Raw genomic sequence first — 23,461 nt, 5'->3', positions numbered from 1 at the left:
TGGGAGATTTAACACACACTAGAACTGCCAAAAGAGCAGAAAATATTTTATTTGGATCTAAAACAGAATTCTGCTGGGGCCTTGTACATATATAAGCCATACTTGGCATGTCTGGATAATGTTGGGAACTGACCACAACCTAGAACGCAAAACCACAGTTCTCATTCTTCATGCCTAGAGTTGCAAGTAAGAATGGCATGACTATTCAAAGCTAGGATGCTAAATTCAAGCAGGGCACAGCAGGCTGCCTCCAACTGGGGTTCTTACCCTACACTTGTCCTCCCAGTTTCCCCTTCTCCAAAGAAAAATAACTTACCTCAGCTAAGTAGAAGGGGGTAGAGGGCTCCAATCATGAAAAGAGACACCTGGCTGCTAAATCCCATTATCCCCAGCAGCAAATGACACTCCAAGGTCATTTGCAATCAATGAGAAGGCTTATGGCAGCAGCCAACACTACACAATGCGATATTTTCTGCCAGGCATCATGGGGCACAGGCCCTTCTCATGCCACATAAGGGCCTTCGCCACTTGTTATTTCCTCCTTCCACAAAGCTTTTGTTTTGTTGTTTCATTTTATATTGGGAAAGAAGGGGACTGGTGGGTGGGGCAGGGCAGAGGTGATACAAAGCCCAGATAGGTCTATGTCGGCATTCACAAAACCTCTTGCAAATTCTTCCCTTCATCTGCCTTGACTGTTGCCTCAGAAGAGCGAGGAACATTCTCAGGGACGACTCACACCCTGGCCAGCACCTTTTTAATCTGCTCTTGTGCAGGAGATACAGAAGCATGAAAAGCAGCACCAACAAGTTAAAGAACAGTTTCTACCCCTGGGCCGTGAGGCTGCTGAATGGAAGACAGCAACATTGCAGCTGACGTTTGGGTTTGGTGGTCGTACAACAGCACACAGAGTGTAACAAGGACTGGGAGATTGGGGGGGGGGGAGCTCATTTAATCTCACTGTAAGCAAGTGGTACAGTGACAAATAAAGTATTTCTATTCTATTCTCCCTGAATCCTGGCCAATGTGTTCCCCAGCTCACTCTCCGTTTTCCTCCTGATCCTGCCATGCCAAAGCAACGTGACTTCCTTGGTAAGGAAGCTTGCCTGCTCAGTCTGCCCGCTGGGTTTCCATTTTCCTATTCTTACCTTCTTAATCGTTTCCAGCATGGAGCGGCCTCCGTTCCAAGGCTTGGTTGATTTCCTCATGCAGTTCAGGCTTGCCATGCTGTGCCACTTCCTGTCCTCCAGCTTTCTGTGGAAGGCGTTGGCCAACATAAGCACACTGTCATAGAGATAGAGGTTGGAGACCTGAAAACAGGGACAAAACGTAATATAGATATGAGGAAATTGTCAAAGAATCCCCAATGTTTAAGGGTATAGTGGGGTATGCAAAACCAAGCATGGAACTGATTCATATTTAAAGCAATAGCAAGCCCATCATGTAAATAATTGTTGATTACCTATTTTGCTATGGTTTCACAAACGACAGCAAGATACAGAAGGAATCAGCACTCTGGTAGAGCACATGCATTATATGTAGAAATTCTGGGTTTTACTAGAATAAACCCATTGAAATTAATGGACCTAACTTAGTCAGGTTCTTTACTTTCAATGGGTTGACTCTGAGTAAGACTCTTGAGTAAGTCAACTGAGATTACCATCCTCTGATTACCAGAATCCCATATCTCTGTATTTTCTTCCCCAGATGAATTCAATGCAAAATGTTCATTCTTCACCAGGTTAGGCTGCTGACACAGAGCCCACGTAAATCTGCAAAGCGGATCCTCCTTTTCAAGTGTCTGCATTGTGCGTGTGCCAGGGCACCCCCCCCTACACACACCCAGGGGAAGGGGAGGGGGATGATCCTGAGCCCACAGTGGCCCCGCGATTGCGCTACTGGCCTGTTGGCCAATTAGAGAGTGGTGGCGTGATTGTGGGGGCCTTTAAAAGGCGGTGGTGCGTTGTCAGGGCTTCATCTGGCTTCATGCCACTGAACACCAGCCCACCCGTCCTAGTTTTAAGTGTCCACTTTGGCCTTGCTCTGGACACCGGTTGGCCGCCTGTTTTGGAACAGGGGCCGGGCAGGATTTTTTTCCATTTGGCAGATTGGCACTGGCCATTTGGTTTTTGCCTACTTCTTAGCAACCATCACAACTTTGTAAGGTTAGGTGGTTAGGCATTGGCTTATTGTGATGTGGGGGAGGGGAGATGCAGCCATCACCTGCCCCTCCAGGTACAAGGGTATTCCATTAGAGAAATCCGTGGGTCTGGATCTCGCCCAAAGTCTGCTTGAGGGGCTAGGGCCATGCCAGGACCCAACAGGAACCCCGGGGTGAACTTCAGTTGGTTGCCATTGACAGAGCTCCCTCTTTTGGTGGTTTACCCTTTCAGACTTCCTGCAAGGCTGGCAGGAGTCAGTTATAATTATTGCCAATGCCTAAGCCAATACCGGGATGCGGGTGGCGCTGTGGGTAAAACCTCAGCGCCTAGGACTTGCCAATCGCATGGTTGGCAGTTCGAATCCCCACGGCGGGGTGAGCTCCCGTCGTTCGGTCCCAGCTCCTGCCCACCTAGCAGTTCGAAAGCACCCTTAAGTGCAAGTAGATAAATAGGCACTGCTTTATAGCGGGAAGGTAAACGGCGTTTCCGTGTGCTGCTCTGGTGCTGGTTCGCCAGAGCAGCTTCGTCACGCTGGCCACGTGACCTGGAAGTGTCTGCGGACAGCGCTGGCTTCCGGCCTCTAGAGTGAGATGAGCGTACAACCCTAGAGTCTGTCAAGACTGGCCCGTACGGGCAGGGGTACCTTTACCTTTACCTTTAAGCCAATACCACTCACATTTCTGTAATCAATGAAGTCGTGGCCTAAATTTTGCCCATTAACCTTTAAACTAAAATTCTGTGTCAATGTGTTTTTATTATTCCTGGGGGTGTGCACCTGGGCCTTGATGCACAAGTCTCTCTCTCTTTTTAACCTCAGTCACTCTCCAAGCAAGCTGATATCTGAGTTTGCCTCTAACACCTTGAAAGCATGTCTAAAAATGACCAAGACAAAACTGACGGCAGATTAAATATGATTATTTTAAGAGCTCTGAATTGTGACTTGTCCTTAGAGGCCCATTTTTGCTTCCATGCCCAAATTATAGCAAGGGCAGGAAACTCTGATTGCCCTAGACTTTTGATGCTATTGCACCAATATCACTAAATCTGAGAAGGTAAGCTCTAGGAGACTCAAATCAGAGTGTCAATGGAGCTGCAAAAATAGCCAAAGTTTAACCTCAGGGGATTTGAGTCTGCAGCTCATTATTCTACCCAACTCCAGTTTTTGTCTCTTCATACCACATTTCAAAAGCCAACGTTCAAGCAAGTATTTGTCATTTAGTTGGACTCCCCGTTCTCCTTTTATACTGAGCTTCTCATCGGGGTTCTGTAGCTCACTTAAAAGCAGGTTTTACGCATAGAAGGTGAAACTATACCATTTTGTTTAATGTACCGAAAGTGAGAGACCGGATTCCTTCTGCTCCCTGATGAATTCCATTTCACACCCACACTTCATATTAGTAATTCATTGTAGAGTTGAGTTTTAGTAGCCAGCATGAAATGCACTACACATACTCTCAGGTTTGAACTGTTCTATTATAGTTCTGGAGAGAGGGAAGTCACAGCATCTTTTTCCAAGAATACACTTCCTCTTTCTCTCTATAGAAAGCTCTAGGACTGACTTCATGTTCTATCTACCACAGTTCCTGCATTGCTATATTCCCCTTCCCTGGGTATTTACCAGAGAATTCCTTCTTGATGTATATATAACATGTGGTGCCTTTTCAAAAATTCTTCATTTTGAAGACTTTTCATTCTGAACATCTTCTATTTTGAAAGATGGATATATATATATATATATATATATATATATATATATATATATATATATATCTCCTTGCCAAAAAAAACTGCTGTTTGAGGATACAGACAGCTTGCCTATTTTTCATTTCCCTCACTGTTTGCAGCAGGGATGGGAAATCTGTGGCTCACAAGATGTTGGGGGACAACAGTTTCCACAGTCACTGACCTTTGGTCCTGATAGCTGAGGTTCATAGGGATTGGAGTCCAACAACATCCAGAGGCCCACAGGTTCCCCGTGCCTGGTTTATGGTATTTAGTATGTGTGCTCTCACTCATGGCCTCTAGGTTTTTTGTTCATTGTTAATGTGCATGTTCTCTTTAAGGGAGAATCCACTTCTCTCTCATATGCCTGAAGCATAGGTACAGTGGTACCTCGCAAGACGAATGCCTCGCAAGACGAAAAACGAGCAAGACGAAAGAGTTTTCCATTTTTTGAGTCGTTCCGCAAGACGAATTTCCCTATGGGCTTGCTTCGCAAGATGAAACGTCTTGCGAGTTCTTGCGAGTTTGTTTCCTCTTTCTTAAAGCCGTTAAGCCATTAATAGCCACTAAGCCACTAAGCCATTAATAGCCACTAAGCCGCTAAGCCGCTAATAGCCGCTAAGCCGCTAATAGCCGTGCTTCGCAAGACGAAGAGATTCGCGGAACCGATTAATTTCGTCTTGCGAGGCACCACTGTATTTCATATGTTTAGATGGGCAGGTAGAACGGAGGGGCAGATGTTAGTGGAAAATAGAACATCCCAGAGGTCCTAATAGTGACAAGAAGTGATGGGCAGGGAATCCAGAAATCAAATAGTAGAAAAGGCGGGTGCCTTTGATGTCGCTATTGGCAGTGCATAGGGTTGCAACTGTTTTACACCAACACAAGAAGCACAGCTGTAAGCAGCTGCTTATATGTAGGAAACCTAAGCAGAAAATTGGGGACCCAATAAATTTCAAATTGAGAAAATGAGCAAAAAGCACAAGGTAGAGAAAATAGTACACACTATTTCCCATCACATTTCAGACCACTCGGATCCTTTGTCAGGGAAATTTTAAAATATTTATAATTACAGAACTGAGTATTTTAAGCTTAATAACCAATCAGTAAAAATCATGACAGCCTTAAAACAAGAACTGTTCAAAAAAAAGTTTAGAAAATATACATAAATTCAAAGTAGAGATACACATCACTCAAACTCTGCATCTTCCACCAGCGACTACTAAAATCACTCCACACGGAAAGGCCCCTTCAAACTTTGCAGTTCACTGCACAGAAGGAAAACAACACCACCACAAATGTGTTTCCAGATCAGGGTCAAACTAATTTCCCCCAATTCCCTCCCATGCTTTAGATACAGCAAGAACATTTCCAGCTACCTTTCCTCCTTTAAACATGACATTCAGAATTCCACATTGCTGTCACTTCAAATCCCTTTCAGGGGCCCCATCCGTTACGGACTCATAGAAGTGAACACGTTTCCCTCACACAACTCTCTTCTGGTGTCAGAGAAGATATTTACAGCATCACACTTTTGCTGCCAAAAATGGAAATGCTGTGAAGGAGGAAAGGGGGGAAGCTTGCTCACATTTGTTACCTCAAGCACCACCACAAATCTCAATTTGCTGCGAACACCCACTGCACATGGAGGTGCATGATAACAAGGAATTCATGTAAATTCCTGAACCACTATGCAAGGCCTGCCCAGGTGGTCTCAAGACATGAGAAAAGAGGGAAATGAAGAATTATCTCAGGTGCAGTGTGCCTCGATTGGTAGAAAAGGAGTGCTAAGGAGAATATAAAAACAAGGTCACCACTTTTGATTTGGGTTTACTGGGTTGTGCAGCACTGCTGATTTTTCCTCGTTACACACTTGGGAGAAGGAATACTTTATTTTATTCAGACAATTTGTTTCCTGCCCCACATCTGGAGATCTATGAGCAGGTAAAAATAACATTTCACAAAACCAAACACAATAGACTAAGATGCAAGAGTAGAAATGGCCGTTAAAACCACCTCAAGTGAAAGCTTAGAAATCTGAGCAAAAAGGCAGGTTTTAACCTGGTGCCTAAAATTGCCTGAAATATAGTTGATTTCAAGGGGGAGGAAGTTCCAAAGTCAGGATGCCACAATGGAGAAGCCCCTTTGCTACTTTCAATACATTTCTAAATATGTACATAAGAACAGCAAGACAACCCTCTCCACTGCAAGACCCAGGGAACTTTTACTGGACACATACAAATGTACTTCTTACTCCTTTTGCATAATGCATCCTGAAAGAATTGGTGATATTGTCCATCTTCATTATAAGCCACGTCGTTTGAGTATCTTTTCAGGAAGCTCTGGTAGTTTAACATGTTCAGCAAGTAATGTCAAAATGAAGACCTAGTGTTCATGGAAGGAACCCCCCAATGTAGCTCTTCACCATGCCAGAATCACCTTGTTTGGAAACTTGGTCAACATTGCCACAAGAAGTTCCCTTTCATATGTTGAACTGCAGCTAGAGAAGGAGGTGCAGGAACTCACCATGAATTCGTCCCTTCTTTTCTTATAATGGCAATGGTGCCCACCTGAGAGGGGCCAGTACTGAGTGTCAGTGAGTTCTGGCTGAAAAAATAGCCCTGAGTAAGGAGATTTGTTAGAACAGCCCCCATCCAGTGAAGGTTACATGAAAAGGGCCTTCACTGATGCATTAAGGCTGCAATCCTATACTTCCTTGCCTGGGAATACACCCCACTGAACACTGGGATTTCCTTCAGAATATACTTGCTTGGGATGATTCGCATATTAATGAATAATCCCAGATCAAACACTTCAGAGAAGTTTTGGTATCGTCCAGTGTTGCCTAAAATTGATGCTCATCACTGGAGTCACTTCACACCTTAAGCTCCAAGTCAGAAATTGCTGAGGAATGAAGTGAAATCAAATCAAAATCAAGTGTATGTGTGTAGGTCAACCCCATACAGGATCCATTCCAAATTAGGTTAAAAGGGGACTTGGAAATCCAGGAGCAAATTACTGGTATGGTGAACTGTCAACCTCACCCGGCAGTCAGGAACAAAGAGGATACAACGGTGAAAAGGGGAGAACCGGCCTGCAACTTGGAACGTTCTACTGCTGAGCAAGTTCAATAGATCAGGAACAATTTCTTTCTTTCTTTTATTGGAAGTTACTCTTTCAAACTTTCTGTTCCTTTAATCAAAAAGAAACATCTTTCAGGAGAATAAGGCAGCTCAGCAGGAGAATGGCCCAGTATCATACCTATGGCAGGTTCAGAATGGTCAGCAAGGCTAGGTATCGAGTTAGGCAAGAGGACAATGGGGAGAGACACAAACTAGGAAAGCAAGCTGATTGCCAGATGCCATTGCTTGAATAATGCGTTCTCAGGCTGAGTATCCCGAGACTTTCAGTTGCCAAGCACACTCCATGAGTGGACACAACTGTCATCTTTCAAGACTGTAGCAGATGGAGGTAACTGAAACACATGCCACTCTTAGAGGCAGAATTTTCTGGAGACTTAGAGCCATGTGTATTCACATAGTAAGGTATTACAAAATTCTACTATATACTTAAAGTTCAAAGAGACAGAGTCGAGCCAAAACAGAACTCATCCTGCCTCATCTGTATGAAGTTTGTGGGAAGGTTATATGATGCTGGATGCTTATTGAGCATTCATTCTGATTTGTTTGTGGGGAAGCTAGATGACATCTTATCAAGGAGTTGCGACCCCGCACTTTGCAGTGCTTTTGATCCTTTTGATCATTTTTCATCCTGCAAAAAAGTCAGTTTCCTTTGGAAGCAGTTTTGCACACAAATGCTTGTAAAGTGAGCTTTAAAATGACCTAGGAAATGAGAAAGCTTTAGGCAAAAATTTGGTCCAATGTTTCACACCAATATACATGAGCATCAACTTTCCTTACTTCAGCTATTCCCCTTCCAAGTTGTTATTTTCTTCTTAGACCCCTCCTTTCTGGTTTTACCCTTTACTGTTTATTCTCCTGGACCAGTCCCTCCCAATTGTCTCCCTTTTCTAGGCTGTGTTCTAGAAAAATCACAAAATTGGAGAGATTGATGGCACAGCAGGCTTTGGAAGCTAGCAGTAGCAAACAAACTTCCCCATCAGGTTTTTGTGACCAAAGGGCTAGAAAAAGCAGAAAGCAGATTTTGTTGTGTCAAATGGCTTTCTTGCTTATCCTACATAAAAATAAAACAACGAGTCCCCCTCTACCCCCCAAAATATGTTACAGTTTGGAATAATTAAAAATCGCCCAAGTCAGAAATAGATGAAGTTTGTGGTTGACATACTTATGGGATCAGCATTTGCAGACTGAAAAGCGTCTTCTTTTGTTGTATTTGAAACAAAAGAAAAAATGATGTACTGTTTGCACTCTGTAATTTGTATTGTAATGTTTCTTTATAAAAAAGAGGGGGGGGGCAAAAGAAAAAAAGGAAGAGCAAAAACAAAAGAGCCATTCAAATAGATTCAGTCCATCTCATATGACAGTGAGGTTTCTCCTTTTTTAATACAGCTATTTTCTGCTACTTTGTCCATTCTAGTTTTCAAAAGACTCAAGTGACAAGACTTACAGTCCTTTCTTTCAGCAACTCTTTCACTATTTAATGGATCACCCTGTCAGGGAATTTTCACCAATACTCAGTTTTCATTTCTTTTTTCTTCATTTTGCTCTTTTACACACAGTTATAACTCCCTGAACAATTTCTCTCTGTCTCTGTTGTTCATATCTTTCAAGTAACAAGTGTCCTTCAGTTACTTGCATAACCCCCCCCCACACACACACACAGAATCAACATCCTTCTGAGAGTAACAAAAGATTTCTAGTAATCACAGGACACAAATTCAATCTCAACCGTGTCCCTTAGGCAAAAAAACCCCAACAACCCCTGATTGACAAAAATGACTTGGCTTCTGTTTCTGAGAGCAGACTGACAGTCATTGGGTTATTCACACAAATTCCATTCCTGTCATCATCCCATATCAAACCACATTTCTCCTTCACATATTTGCAAAGCACTGTGAAAGGCACGTCCACATGGCTGGACCAGTGGCAGAGCTTCATGCTCCAGCACCGAGGGTGGAGAGCAGGTGGGGGCAGGGTGCGTGTCCCGGAGGCATGGTGTGCTGCCCGCAGGGGCAGGGGGTGCGTCCTGGGGGCGGGGTGTGCTGCCTGTGGGGGCAGGGTGCCCAGTGCAGGCAGGGGGGCAGCTGCGATGGCACCCTGGGGGTCGCGCTGCCGGGGGCGGTGCGCTCCCCCCCCAATCCTCTTCCTCCACCAGTGGGCTGGACCTCATAGATGATGCTGTCATTTAAAAAAGATCAGGCCATTTAGCCAACCTAAGTGAATTCTCTTTAAATAAGTTAGGGGAGTGGCAAGAAGCTATTTTATAGGGAAGCAGCTTCTACACTGTTCCAGTAAAGAATGACACACACACACACACACACACACACAGAGAGAGAGAGAGAGAGAGAGAGAGAGAGAGAGAGAGAGAGAGAACACACACATAAAAGGTACAGTGGTACATTGGTTCTCGAACATAATCCTCTCTGGAAGTCTGTTTGACTTCCGAAACGTTCAAAAACCAAGGCATGGCTTCCGATTGGCTGCTGGAGCTTCCTGCACTCAAGCAGAAGCCGCGTTTGATGTTTGGCTTCAGAAAAATGTTTGAAAACGGAAACAATTACTTCCAGGTTTTCGGCATTCGGGAGTTGTTTCGTTCGTCAACTAAGCCGCTTGAGAACCAAGGTTCCACTTTACTAACATACGTTCCAAAGACCCCAGAATTATCTCCCGAATCAATCCATGGACTATTGACTTTGATGAAAGGTTCTCAGAGGGGTTGTACATACAGCAATATTACTTCTAATGTTAACTAAGATCTAACATGGTGGAGTAGGAGAAATATATTCTTTCCCTATTCCTTAAGAGATATTCAGAATGGACTACAGCAGTCAAGATCAAACTAACAGACTGCTCTTATAAACATCAGGAACTGTTTGGGCAGGCAGTAGCCATAGTAGTGACTGATACGGATATGACTCCCTGGTGCTATTGAAACATCAGTCCTTCCAAATCCCTGCATAGTGCAATTTTGCAATGCTGAAGTCAAGGAGAAGAGCAGAGCATCGGCAAAAGGCTGTGCTGGCACTTCTGAAAAGGGCAGCAATTACTGTCCGGTATCAAATCTTTCATTCTTCAGTAACGTTGAAAGAGTGGTGGCATTTCAATTCCAGGCAGTCTTAAATGAAAGTAATTACTTAGATCCATTGCAATCTGGTTTCTGGCCTGGCTATTGGATGGAAACAGCCTTGATCACCCTGGTGGATGACTACACCAGGGAATGGATGGGTTGAATGTAACCCTCTTTGTTCTTCTGGACCTCTTGGCAGCTTTCAGTACCATTGACCATGGTTTCCTCCTAGGTCACCTTATTGGATTGCCACCATTTTTTATTGGCTCTGGGCCTTTCTGAAAAGACAAACCCAATCAGTGGCGCTGGGAGACTTCTGTTCCGCCTTTGGTCTATGGGATACTGCACCTCAAGCTTGTTAATATCTACTGTACATCAAGAACGTTTTGTTGTTGTTGTTGGCTGTGCAGACTGAAGTTCAAAATAACCTTACATCTACAACCAACCTGTAAAGTAGGTCATATTACAGCTCAGGGTGAATAAGGTCTGAAGCTATTGGCTTATATAAGAGCACTCAATGCACATTTAAAGAGCCTGCCCATCTAGTCCAGCAACCTGTTCCCAAAGTGACAAATCAGATGTCTATGACTTCATGGCTAAGATTATGTTTGAACTAAGAACTTGTAACTCAGCTCATAGCATGTGTGTTTAACTGCTTCAATCCCCCAGAGTGACTAGTGGGGTGCCACAGGGTTCTGTCTTGGGCCCGGTCTTATTCAACATCTTTATCAACGACTTGGATGATGGACTCAAGGGCATCCTGATCAAATTTGCAGATGACACCAAACTGGGAGGGGTGGCTAACACCCCAGAGGACAGGATCACACTTCAAAACGACCTTGACAGATTAGAGAACTGGGCAAAAACAAACAAGATGAATTTTAACAGGGAGAAATGTAAAGTATTGCACTTGGGCAAAAAAAATGAGAGGCACAAATACAAGATGGGTGACACCTGGCTTGAGAGCAGTACATGTGAAAAGGATCTAGGAGTCTTGGTTGACCACAAACTTGACATGAGCCAACAGTGTGACGCGGCAGCTAAAAAAGCCAATGCAATTCTGGGCTGCATCAATAGGAGTATAGCATCTAGATCAAGGGAAGTAATAGTGCCACTGTATTCTGCTCTGGTCAGACCACACCTGGAGTACTGTGTCCAGTTCTGGGCACCACAATTCAAGAAGGACACTGACAAACTGGAACGTGTCCAGAGGAGGGCAACCAAAATGGTCAAAGGCCTGGAAACGATGCCTTATGAGGAACGGCTAAGGGAGCTGGGCATGTTTAGCCTGGAGAAGAGGAGGTTAAGGGGTGATATGATAGCCATGTTCAAATATATAAAAGGATGTCACATAGAGGAGGGAGAAAGGTTGTTTTCTGCTGCTCCAGAGAAGCGGACACGGAGCAATGGATCCAAACTACAAGAAAGAAGATTCCACCTAAACATTAGGAAGAACTTCCTGACAGTAAGAGCTGTTCGGCAGTGGAATTTGCTGCCAAGGAGTGTGGTGGAGTCTCCTACTTTGGAGGTCTTTAAGCAGAGGCTTGACAACCATATGTCAGGAGTGCTCTGATGGTGTTTCCTGCTTGGCAGGGGGTTGGACTCGATGGTCCTTGTGGTCTCTTCCAACTCTATGATTCTATGATTCTATGATTCTATGATTCTAGGGTACTATACATGCTTTTTATATATTTTGGGTTTAGACGGAGTAACGTCAGCTGCCTCAGATCCTTTCATCCCATATTTTAAATAAAAAACCACAGAAGAACAAACTGAGTTTAGGTAAATCAGTTCCTGCAAGCACACACAAAATGTGAATAGAAATAACCTTTTTTTAAAAAAAAAAACCAGAAGCACAGAGCTGTGAAATTGTTTTTCAGTAATAACTGAAACCCTACACCTTAGCTGGTAAATATATTATTTCAGGAGTAATGGATGATCTGCATTCACACAGCACAACTAATAATAGAGCTGGAGTCATTTTGAAAATCTGTGCTCACAACAGCATATTACCCTTATTCTGTCTAGGACAACTTACTCGCATTCTAGCAGTGCAACACTGTGTGCTTCTTCTTGCCTCCAGGTCACATCACTGGTGACTTCCAATGATGGCAAGACGTCTGAACTTATAGGTCAATTGTCCCATTAAGAAGAGATTAGTCTCCATTGTGGGAAGCAATGTTAACGTGACACGTATTTCCAGTTCAAGTGTGCAAGAGATGCTGCAATTGAGTCCCAGGTTCAGGATAAACAGTTGAGGGCCCTCAGCCAGAAAGTGTTGGTTAGTGTTTAATAGCTCACATATGTTATTCAATAGAGTGAAGAATGGGACAACCATTTTCCTAGCATGCAGTGCATATTCAGGAATTGAGTAACAGACTTGCTCTAGACTTAGCTAGTTGCCTCCCCCTAGAGGAACAGGCACACAGTCTGAGACTGCTCCTAGAGTCGTCACTCAGAGTTCAAGTAGTTTCAGTGGTTCATGGTGCTTTTTGCTCGCCCACCAGCTACAACTGTTCCTGGAGAAAGAGAGTCTGGCCACAGCAGTCCATGCTCCATATAAGCTCCTAGTTAGACTACTGCAATGCACTCTGCTTGGGGCTGCCCTTGACAATGACATGCAACTTGCAGATAGTGCAAAAGGTGGAAGTGAGTTTGCAGTTCAACACCAATCCTAAAGGAATTGAACTGGCTGCCAATATGCTTCCTCCCCACTTTCACAGTGTTTGTCATAATGTTTAGAACCCTGAATGGATTGGGACCATGATACTTGAGAGAGCACCTCTCACTACATATTCCTGCCTTAAAGTTAAGATCTGGTGAGATGGGAGAGGGCTGTCCTCCACACCAAATTAAAACCTGGCTTTTTACTCAGGCATTTGGCCTATGGTGAGAATAGCTTAGAATATGACTTGCTTGTAATGTTTGCTGGCACTCAGCATTTAAGATTTTATGCTGAACATGACTATTATTGGTTACACTTCATGTTTTTTTGTTTGATTGCTGTATCTTGCCCTGAGATCAACTGATATTTATTTATTGAATTTATAGACTGCCCTATACCTGGAGGTCTCAGGGCTGTTCACAGAATAAAATCAAAATATAAAACCACAAAATACATAATCAAAATAAAAACAACAACCCAATAGCTCCCCCCCCAAAAAACCCCACTTTTTTTAAAAAAAGATATAGCTTGGGTTAGAGGTATGTTAATAAATTAATACAGTGTGGAAATGTAATTGTCTACCCTGAGGTGTGCCCCTGCCCCACTGAAAGACCTTGACAGATTTTGAATCAGGGTGGAATAAATCCACATAAAGGCAAGCTTTGTCTTGACAGAAGACTCTTCACCTAACTCGTGCGCACTTGCTTAAATGTCAGAAGAGAACCCATGTGCATATACTTGTATGTTCTCTTTAGGCATTTAAACCAATGCATGCTGCTGCTGTCTGACACACATTGTTCTAGCCAGATCAAATGTCTGTAAACCAAAGCCAATCTGGATCCCGAGGCCTAAAGTCTAACAGGGGTGAGAAGGTCAGCAGGGCAGAAATGTGTAGCATAAAGAAGATCCATAGGGTAAAATGATCAAAGTGAGAGTGCATCCCAGAAACATCTGCAACTCATAGAAAAGTGCCACTCAAACATAAACCAGTGTGTGGCAGGTTGCCATGGCAGGGTCTCTGTGTGTGATGAAGCAGGGCTTCTACCATGATTCAGAAAGTAGTAACATGCCTCCCAAACTCATTCTCTGCCATCCCATACATTTACCGTCAAGATCTTCCATTAAAATCCTCCCACTTGAGAGATTTGGAACAAACAAAACCTAAATTTATTTAAACATTTGGCTTCATGGCTTCAAATGAGGGCCAGAAGACAATGCTGGCAAGAGATCTGATGGAATAAGGTAGGCACTGCACAGTCAAGGCACACACAATTTAGGAGCGATGTGCTCCACTGTCTGAGTTTTATGGACAGTTTTACTAGGCTTGTCAGACAGAGCTTTACAGGTTTGTCACCAATAAAGAAAACCTTTGGGTGCTGTTCACGAAGACATTCAGAACCAAGTAGCTCCGGCAGAATTTTAGCTAATTCTATCAGATTAAAGTTAATATGCTGTGACCTAAACATTTTTTCTTTATTGGCTTATATTCTAAGTAGTTGCATTTATTTGCCCCAATAAATACTACCCTAAGAAGATGGCAGAAATCTGCTTGCTTACTATAGCAAAACAGAGCCAGCAACAGCTAATAAGAAAGGGGGGCAGGTATTATTTATTACTACATATTAAGCTGATTTGATGACTACTGGACATTTCAAAAGGAAACAACAACACTGAAACACTCTTTCCAATCTGGCAGAGAAAGCAGTAAATGTTTTACCATTAACATTCTAAGCAACATCTGAGGTCTGGCGGGGGGAGCAGTTAATATAATCATCACTCCTGTCCTACTGCTTCAGTTGCAACTGGGAACAGGAAGACTGAGCTGGTGCAGAATCGCCAATGGCCCAAGAGGAGGTGCTTTGGCTCCAGCAATGAGGTGGCGTGGGGAAGTAACTTAAGAGCCCCACTGGGTCACACCAAAAAGCTTTTCTAGCCCAGAATCCATGGCGGTCAACCTGGTGTGTATAGGAAGCCCACCAACAGGAGATTGGGACAATAGTACAGTGGTACCTTGGGTTACAGACGCTTCAGGTTACAGACTCCGCTAACCCAGAAATAGTACCTCAGGTTAAGAACTTTGCTTCAGGATGAGAACAGAAATCGTGTGGTGGCAGCAGGAGGCCCCATTAGCTAAAGTGGTACCTTAGGTTAAGAACAGTTTCAGGTTAAGAACGGACCTCCAGAACAAATTAAGTTCTTAACTTGAGGTGCCACTATACTCTCGCATTAGTGTTCCTCAGCTACTAGCACTTGGAAGCAAATTGCCTCTGATCTTGGAGGCAGCATGACCACTAGCCACTCGTAGCTATTAAAGCTGTTCAAGTCGACAGACATCACTACATCAGATGTGCACATACCCAAAGCTTAACATCCTCTTCAGAGGCCCTGTTCTGGATGTCCCCTCCAACTAAAGTGAGGTGAACAATTACCAAGGAGGATGGCCTTGGGAAAATCATCTTTCCAGCATGTAATTATCTCTTGGAACTAGATCTTTTTAAGCAAGTCCAATGAAGAATGCCATGTTCTTTTTTCCTTTTCAAAAAGACTGCAATTGACTTGGCGGCCTAGTACCTGACATTTTCCTGAGTCTAGTGGACTATTGATGCAGCATCTTCCTATGACTTCCTTACAGTAAACGAAAAGTCCTATTCTCTTTCCTTTCCCCACAATTTGAGCTTCCTGCTTGCTTCTATGTATGGGATAATGTATAAACATGAATCCAATGTACCTGTGAGGACATTCTGAATATAATTCTCACATTCCTGGCTATGACAGTTTGTTTAGTCTGATTTGATTTTAAAAGGATATTGGGTCAGAAATTCTGAATGAGCTTAGGAGTGCTTAGCTCTTTCTGGGGGTGTGGCGCTTATCTATATTCACATAACCAAACCACACAAGAATATCCTCAAGCGTCAAAAATTGCAAATTTCAACACATGCCAAGGAATGCAAAAACCAGGTACCTAAGTCATTTCAGCAGAGCTCTTGTCAAAATTTCCATGTTCAACTTCCCTAGTCAATACATGAAATTGCCTAATAAATGGCAATAGAACATAACATACTTTTTACATAAAATAGCATCCCAAGAGGATTTGACAGGAGTCAGTGCAATGGGCTGCCAATAAAATTAGATATAAAGCATTTGGAAACTAGGGGAAGGAGATAATTGGGTTGGCCAACAGCCATTTACATCCTGAGACCTAATTCCTTCCATTTGCATTTCTCCTGTTCTATTACTCCTGTGAAACTTTCCTAGTAAAGTCACAGGTCACAACCTCTCCCAGGGGAAAGAGAAGGGATGGGCCCTCTTACTCAACAGATATGCTACTGACCTGAAGCATTTGAAGATAACCTTCTTGTGGGTCACAGAGGAGCGAAGATATCCGGTGGTTGTTCCTCATGCATCGTTGATTATTCTCTCTTGACAGAGGGAAGATCTGCCGTATGACGGTCATCCTCCCGAGAGCACTGTGCACCAGTTCCAAAATTTCATTGTCGCTGATTTCCTGTGAGGAAAGAAACGAATTCATTAGAAGCTACTTCCATGATAAATTGTACTTTGAATGAATCTTTTAGTTATTGAAGTCCAGCACCTATAGATTTCTGAGGACATTTTTTAAAAAACAGAAAATAACTGAGACGGAGAGAACTTTGTGCTCTTACCTAGTGAAAACTTAGCTAATCTCTGGCCTCATCTACACAGGACATTCTGTGCCTAGAAAGCATGGCTCCAAGCAGCTTTGCGCTTGCCCCATCCTTTCTAGGCATGGGTCTGAGTGACTTTGCCTTTGCCCCACTGCATTTCCCTGGGAAGGCTGCTCTTTAGTGCTAAATCGGAACAAACTACAATCTGCAGAAAACCCAATTGTGTTAAGCCATCAATTTCAGCTCTAAACCATCAATTTCCCCCAGGGAAAGTGGCAGGGTGAACAGGTATGGATAAATTTGGTCAGTGCCTGGATGAGGAACTACTTATTAATAGCTTCAAATATTTTTCTCAGGCTTCACAAGGGAATAGTGAAGTCTAAGTGTAATAAGGAAATAGGTAGAATAATTAAAATGGAGGAAATTTATGCTTCTACGGCATTTTTCTTCTTCATTCAGACTTATCATGTGAAGACAGTTGTGGTTGTTTTGTTGTCGTGGCTGTTAATTTCATTTATGAATCACTTCCCATGGGGCATCCTAAAGCAACATACAATATAATCCCATCATTTGTCACAAATTGAAACTTCAATTTAAAACATTTGTTGGATTGCTGTATATTTTCTCATAATAGCTATAGCAAATGTATCAACAGAATAAACAGGCACTTTTTAATCAAAGGCGCTTGCACTTATGGCATGCATGCCCTAAAATATAAGACAATTAAATCAACCATAAAAACCACCACTCGTTACACAGAGCCTATCAAGTGGCCAGAAATATAGATGTTGCTGGGGAATAATCAGGATCCTCACTAAATGGCATTCTTACGTCATGTATTAATGTACTAGTAAATAAGCACAGCTTATCAAATTTGCGCAATAAGTATAATCTGAACCTATTCTTTGTAGTGTTTTCTATCCTGTGCCATAATATGATGATGATGATGATGATGATGATGATGATGGAGGACAGATTTCAGACCAAGGTATTAATCCAAAGGTTACTAGCTAAATAATGGCTCATTTAAAAGCACTTATGGCTTTTTCTTGGAACTAAAGAAAATAAATCCAGGAAGATTCCCCCCCCTCGCTTTCTAAATTACAGGTGCCATAGGATATTGTCAGGGCATCCATGCTTTCTGAGAATATTCCATCTGATTAAATTGGCTATTTCGGAAGGGATAGGAAAACACATTTGACATGAGTCACCTTGTTTTGTCCTGCCCTCCACTTGTGCTTGTGGCACAACAGTGCCGCTTACTTTATGCAACTTAATCTGTGTAGGGAGCGAGATTCTTGGTGCCCGGAATAACATTACTTAAGATTTCTTTCTGGGGTTTCAGGCAAGAGTGTGTCTCTTTTGCATCAGCCCTTCTTCTTTTAAAGTCAATTACATCCAATCAAGATCATACCGATGAACACAAGCTATATCAAACCCAACAGTACATGCAAAGCATTGCTTTTTGGTCTGATCAAGCATAGCTGCACTTAATAGTCTCATTATTTGCTTACTCTTGTGGCCAGGGGAAACGCCTCAGTGGCAAACGTATTATGAGAAGCTGACATAATTCTCACAACTTACGACCGAAAACACACGATGATTCGAAAGCTACCAATTTCCCATATAGAGTATTTATTTAAATAGTTGCTGGGGGGGGGGGAGGGGAGGCTGCATAAGTAAGAAACTATTTCCATGTTACAGGCAACTTCCAGTTTATGCGGAGGTTACATTCCAAGGCACCACACATTTAAGTGAAATTGTGTATATTTGAGACACCACTGGAAAAGCCTGCAAACACCCCGTTCCACCCCCTACCCCTACCCCTCTTGTGACGTTTTCTGGTCACTTTCAGGATTCGGCATGATGCGCGTGTGCATGATTGCACACATATTGCACACATGAAAATGCCTGTATTAACAATGGGAAGTGTTTGAGCTTCAGTGTTCTTAAAACTCAGGGGTGTGGGGAAGAGATTGAGGCAGAAAGACAGAACCAACACATTTGGTAGCTCACACATCTAAAAATATGCTAGATGGGGGAGACAGAATGTAGTCTATAAGAACTTCTGCTTGTTGTTGTCAAAATTTTTGTTGATTTTACATTTTCCAAACAAATCTCCAATATCAATACTAAATATTCATTTTTCAATTCCCCCCTCCCTGTTGACTTCCCTCAGCTTCCATTTCTGGTTTATTGCATCAAATGATACATTCTGCTGTTCGTATATAATACTATGTGATATTTCTTGTTTTGTGTAAATAAAGTTGTAAATGTTTATTTAAATCCTGCCAACAAGTCTATTTTTTTTTTGTTTCTGCAAATACACTGTAAAAGGTTCTCATTCTTTTTCAAAGTCCCTAATGTCCTTTTCTCGCAGTTTGTCCATTAACTTTGCTAACTCTATAAGAACTTCTGTTAACCCCACATTCCCCTTCTAAGGCAGAGATGAGATGTAGTGATCTTTCTGCAATAACCTATGGTCTGGGAATGGAAGGGGCAGCACCTATGTCAGTGGAAGCTACTTCTTGCTTTGCTTGTTAGCTTCTGTAAGAGGCAGCATCCCACAGGCAGCTAATGCTCTCTGGAGGCCTCTGGGGAAAAACGTTTTACCACCACCACCACTTCAGCCCCCAAAACTACATACTGAATATTTAATCTTCCTGAACATTCAGGAAGTTAAACCCAAAGATTATTTTAAAGCATCTCAGGCTCCCAGTACTCAATCCATTTGTGTATTTATTTATTTGCAGACAAAGAACATCAATTATTGTGTTTGCAATACCTAGCTATTTTGCTCAGGGGAAATATTTAAATCTGCTTTAGCTGCATTCAGTTATCATAACACAAATTGCAAAATGAGACAATTATGTTTCACATTAAAAACTCCTATTTTCCTAGAGGTAATGAAGGAAAATTATAAATTTTAATGACATTAATAATTTACCAAACCAAAAAGAGTTCCATGAAAAAAAAATGTCCCTGAGAAAAATCTGAAGATTAAACTTTAATAGGCATGAGGATCATGAGGTTGATGAAAAATCTGTAGACTTATATGCAGTATTTACAGCAGGGCTGGTGCTTTAAAAACGTGAAATGGATTTCCCTTACTTGCATATTTTGGTTTATAGAAGAGCAGCAATGTGGAGTCATGGTTGGTGCAGTTCTAGGTATGCAAACAAGCAGGGCTTTTTTTCTGGGAGGACGCAGGGGTACGCATACCCCTAAACATTTTGTGAATCTAAATTTGGCCTGGGAGATTACAAGGGGTCAAAATAATAATAATGGATGTACCATGCTATATTAGAAGCAAAAAAACACGTGTTTTTATGAATTGGAAGAGCCGCAAAAAGATTCCATTGAGCACATGGATTGATAATATGGACAGATTAGCTACATACAAATGAATTGCATGTCGACGCAAATTAAGAATGGATAAATATGAAGAAATCTGGAAGGAATATTTAAGCGATAAGGCGGATAGTGGTGGGAAGTAGGGGGAGGAGAGAGAGGTGGGAAAATATTGTTTAAAAAGGTGTAGTCATAGGTATATCAGTGTAGTCAAATCTGAATTGTCAAATTGTGTTATTATGGTTTTTGTTGTATGTGTCTTTTGCGGTTGTTATTTGTATTGAAAAAAATGATTAATTTTTTTTTTTACAAAAAAATCTAACTTTGGCCTCATTGAGGGGCAGTACTTCAATATGAGTAGGAAAATGAGAGTACCCCTAAACAGTCTTCTTTAGGATAAACAAGCATGGAGCCTCACTCAATGACTCATGGAGGAAACAAAGCAGCTAGCACCAGCAATTTGCATGGAAATGAACAAACAAATTTACAGTGCCAGCTGGAGTTCCTGGTACTGTGGCTAGGTCTGGGCATTTTGCTTGGCCTGCTCAAACACAAGCATGATGTCACGCAACCTCAGCGAGACCATTACTATGAGACGCCATCTGCTTATTCAGTCCCACCCACCACCACCACCCGGATCCATGGGAGGGGCTGGATCCAAGGAGAGGAGGAATGATCCTGTTGCCACTGTATCATTTGCTGGAATCCCTCCTTCACTGGGCCCACCTGTGGCTTCCACAGCATCCTACTCTTACTGTATCCTCTAGCTGCTCAGAAAAAAAACTGCCTTGAGTTGGCCCTGAAATACTTCCACAGGGCTCAGGAAGCTAACAAATGGTACATCTGTTCTCCAAGATTATTAGGAAATGATATTAATTGTTGCCTCTTACTGTCTTGAGCATATCCAGCCCAAGGAGTACAAACAGCCAGTAGTTTAATTCTTTATTGCCAAAGTATGAACTTACAATGGCTAGGCAGCTGCCACCCCTCCCCAGGCTTGTGCCCTGGGCCAGACTGTTGGAGCAACAGGGGGCCATGCCAACATGCCAACTTAAGTGCTCTAGTCTGATGGCACAAGTACAAGCAACCTGTGAGTTCTCCTAGATTGAAGTTGTTGGTCTGCCTGGCTCTTTAAACCGCCCCCCCTTCCGCCAGATCCTAGGGAGCAGTGGGGGAGGGAAACAGAGTGGGTTTTGCCAGCCCTCTCCCTTCAGGCATCGCCTGTCCTTCCTCCACCATCTCCGACTACTCAGACCCCTCCTCATCCTCCAGCTAGGGCTCCTGTCTTATGGGAGGCACAAAACCCCATAAATCGCTACTCTCTTTCTCTGCATCAGCCTCTGGCCCTGCTACCTCTTCCACCTGCTCCAGAGCCCTGTGAGTCCCTGACACTTACTCTCTGTAGAAAAAAAATGATTAAGCTATTCCCACCCCACTCAGAAAACTGAAAATGTGTTAAGCGTGCAGAAGAAAGTACAGTACCTGAAGACTGATAATAGGGTATGGGGAACATTTTCATACCCAGCCACCACTGGAAACAAAAAGTGGACTGAAGCTTTCTTCTGCCAAAAAATATCCCAAATATTATACAGTGGTACCTCGGGTTAAGTACTTAATTCATTCCAGAGGGTTAAGTACTTAATTCATTTCTGTTCTCATCCTGAAGCAAAGTTCTTCACCCGAGGCACTATTTCTGGGTTAGCAGAGTCTGTAACAAGAGGCATATGTAACCTGAAGCGTATGTAACCTGAAGTGTATGTACCTGAGGTACCACTGTATTCAGTAAACAATGTTGATTATGATATTTTAAGTTCTGTACCTCATTATCAAGACAGCACCATCTTAGTTATCAATGCTCTTCCTACTCTGCTTCCATCAATATTAACTATGGACTGTATCCAAACTAAGTTTAACTTACTTGAAACCACTGGGACAAGTTAGACATGATCTAAGTCTCATTTATTTCAATGAGAACTAACTTTAAGTAACGGATTATTTATAGAGAGAAGCAGTAACAGCTGAAGATTTACATAAAATACATCCCAGATGCAAATAATCTAAATCACTTGAGTTTTGGAGGAAGAACACAGCTACCAATAGATTTATTAGCCAAGAATGACATCAGACCAGTGAGAAATAAAGCCACCAGCACAAACAATGAATGAGGCCATGAGGTGAAAATGGGAAGCAAGGAAGTCTAGACTACGGCAGAGACAGCAAAGTAAATAATCATCCATCATGCACTGAATGGGTAGCATGGCCTCTGACAGTCAAAAGTAGAAGAGCAGGTGCTCTGCAGAATTGGGCAGAGATGGTAGGGGACATTAAATCAAGGATCCATTGGAAGTTGGAGGGAAAGAAAATTAAACAGACCAGGAATGGACTAAAATAATCATGCAGCCACATCCTAGACACATTTACTTGAAAGCAAATTCTACTGAGTTTAGTATTTCTGGGGAAGTTTGTGCATGGTCCCAGGCTTAAAGACAAAGAGGCTTCAGTGTCAATGCACACATTACAAATTGGTTCTGATACATGTACCTCAATGTACATGATGGCGGCCTAGTGTCATTGTTGGGAAACTTTGTACGTGCAGCTACTCACACAGAGTCAATTAAGGTTTGGCAGACAGCCAGAAGGCAATCTGAAGGAGTAAGTCTGCCTGGTGATAACAGAGACATGGAGACCGCTCCCTGATTGGTCAAGCTCTCTCAAGGGAGTGATAATTAGTGGCCTACTAACTGGAATGTGTTAGTTCAGAGGTTCGTGAGTTCAGAGTTCTGTGTGAGTGTAGGAGGTTGTGAGTCGTGTCAGAGAGAGCTAGCAAAAGATCCGTGTTCTGTTCCTGTAAATAGTCCACTGTATATAATAAACACCTAACTACAAGTTCCTGGTTCCTGCTTCGTCTATCCTATCTGCAGCCAAGTCGCCAATTGCTTCCATGGATTCTGCGTGTACTCTGCTAGGTCTGGCTAAGGGCCTGCAACTAGTCAGAAGGTTGCGAAACTCCAAATCGACAAGGTGCCCCATGATATTCTTCTAAAGAAGCTGGTAAAATGAGGTCTTGACTATGCTACCACTCAGTGGATTTGTAACTGGCTGACTGACCGAACCCAAAGGGTGCTCATCAATGGTTCCTCTTCATCCTGGAGAAGAATGACTAGTGGGGTGCCACAGGGTTCTGTCTTGGGCCCGGTCTTATTCAACATCTTTATCAACGACTTGGATGATGGACTCAAGGGCATCCTGATCAAATTTGCAGATGACACCAAACTGGGAGGGGTGGCTAACACCCCAGAGGACAGGATCACACTTCAAAACGACCTTGACGGATTAGAGAACTGGACCAAAACAAACACGATGAACTTTAACAGGGAGAAATGTAAAGTATTGCACTTGGGCAAAAAAAATGAGAGGCACAAATACAAGATGGGTGACACCTGGCTTGAGAGCAGTACATGTGAAAGGGATCTAGGAGTCTTGGTTGACCACAAACTTGACATGAGCCAACAGTGTGATGCGGCAGCTAAAAAAGCCAATGCAATTCTGGGCTGCATCAATAGGAGTATAGCATCTAGATCAAGGGAAGTAATAGTGCCACTGTATTCTGCTCTGGTCAGACCTCACCTGGAGTACTGTGTCCAGTTCTGGGCACCACAGTTCAAGAAGGACACTGACAAACTGGAACGTGTCCAGAGGAGGGCAACCAAAAT

At 42.8% G+C, this 23,461-nt stretch overlaps 1 protein-coding gene across 6 annotated transcripts in view; it reads right to left on the bottom strand.

The window, feature by feature from the left end:
- The window catches only part of GRID1 (glutamate ionotropic receptor delta type subunit 1), a 716,702-nt gene that overhangs the window by 128,385 nt on the left and 564,856 nt on the right, over positions 1-23,461 (bottom strand). For all 6 annotated transcript variants that reach the window (XM_083502465.1, XM_083502466.1, XM_083502469.1 and 3 more), the window contains exons 6-7: positions 16,085-16,258; positions 1,146-1,307 (exon numbers count right to left, since the gene is read on the bottom strand). In XM_083502465.1, the coding sequence (XP_083358591.1) occupies positions 1,146-1,307; positions 16,085-16,258 (336 nt within the window). The remainder of the gene's footprint in view (positions 1-1,145; positions 1,308-16,084; positions 16,259-23,461) is intronic.

This window comes from Podarcis liolepis (genome assembly GCF_965112155.1).
Source record: "Podarcis liolepis genome assembly, chromosome: 5".
NCBI lineage: Eukaryota > Metazoa > Chordata > Lepidosauria > Squamata > Lacertidae > Podarcis > Podarcis liolepis.
This window is presented reverse-complemented; position numbering and strand designations above follow the sequence as displayed.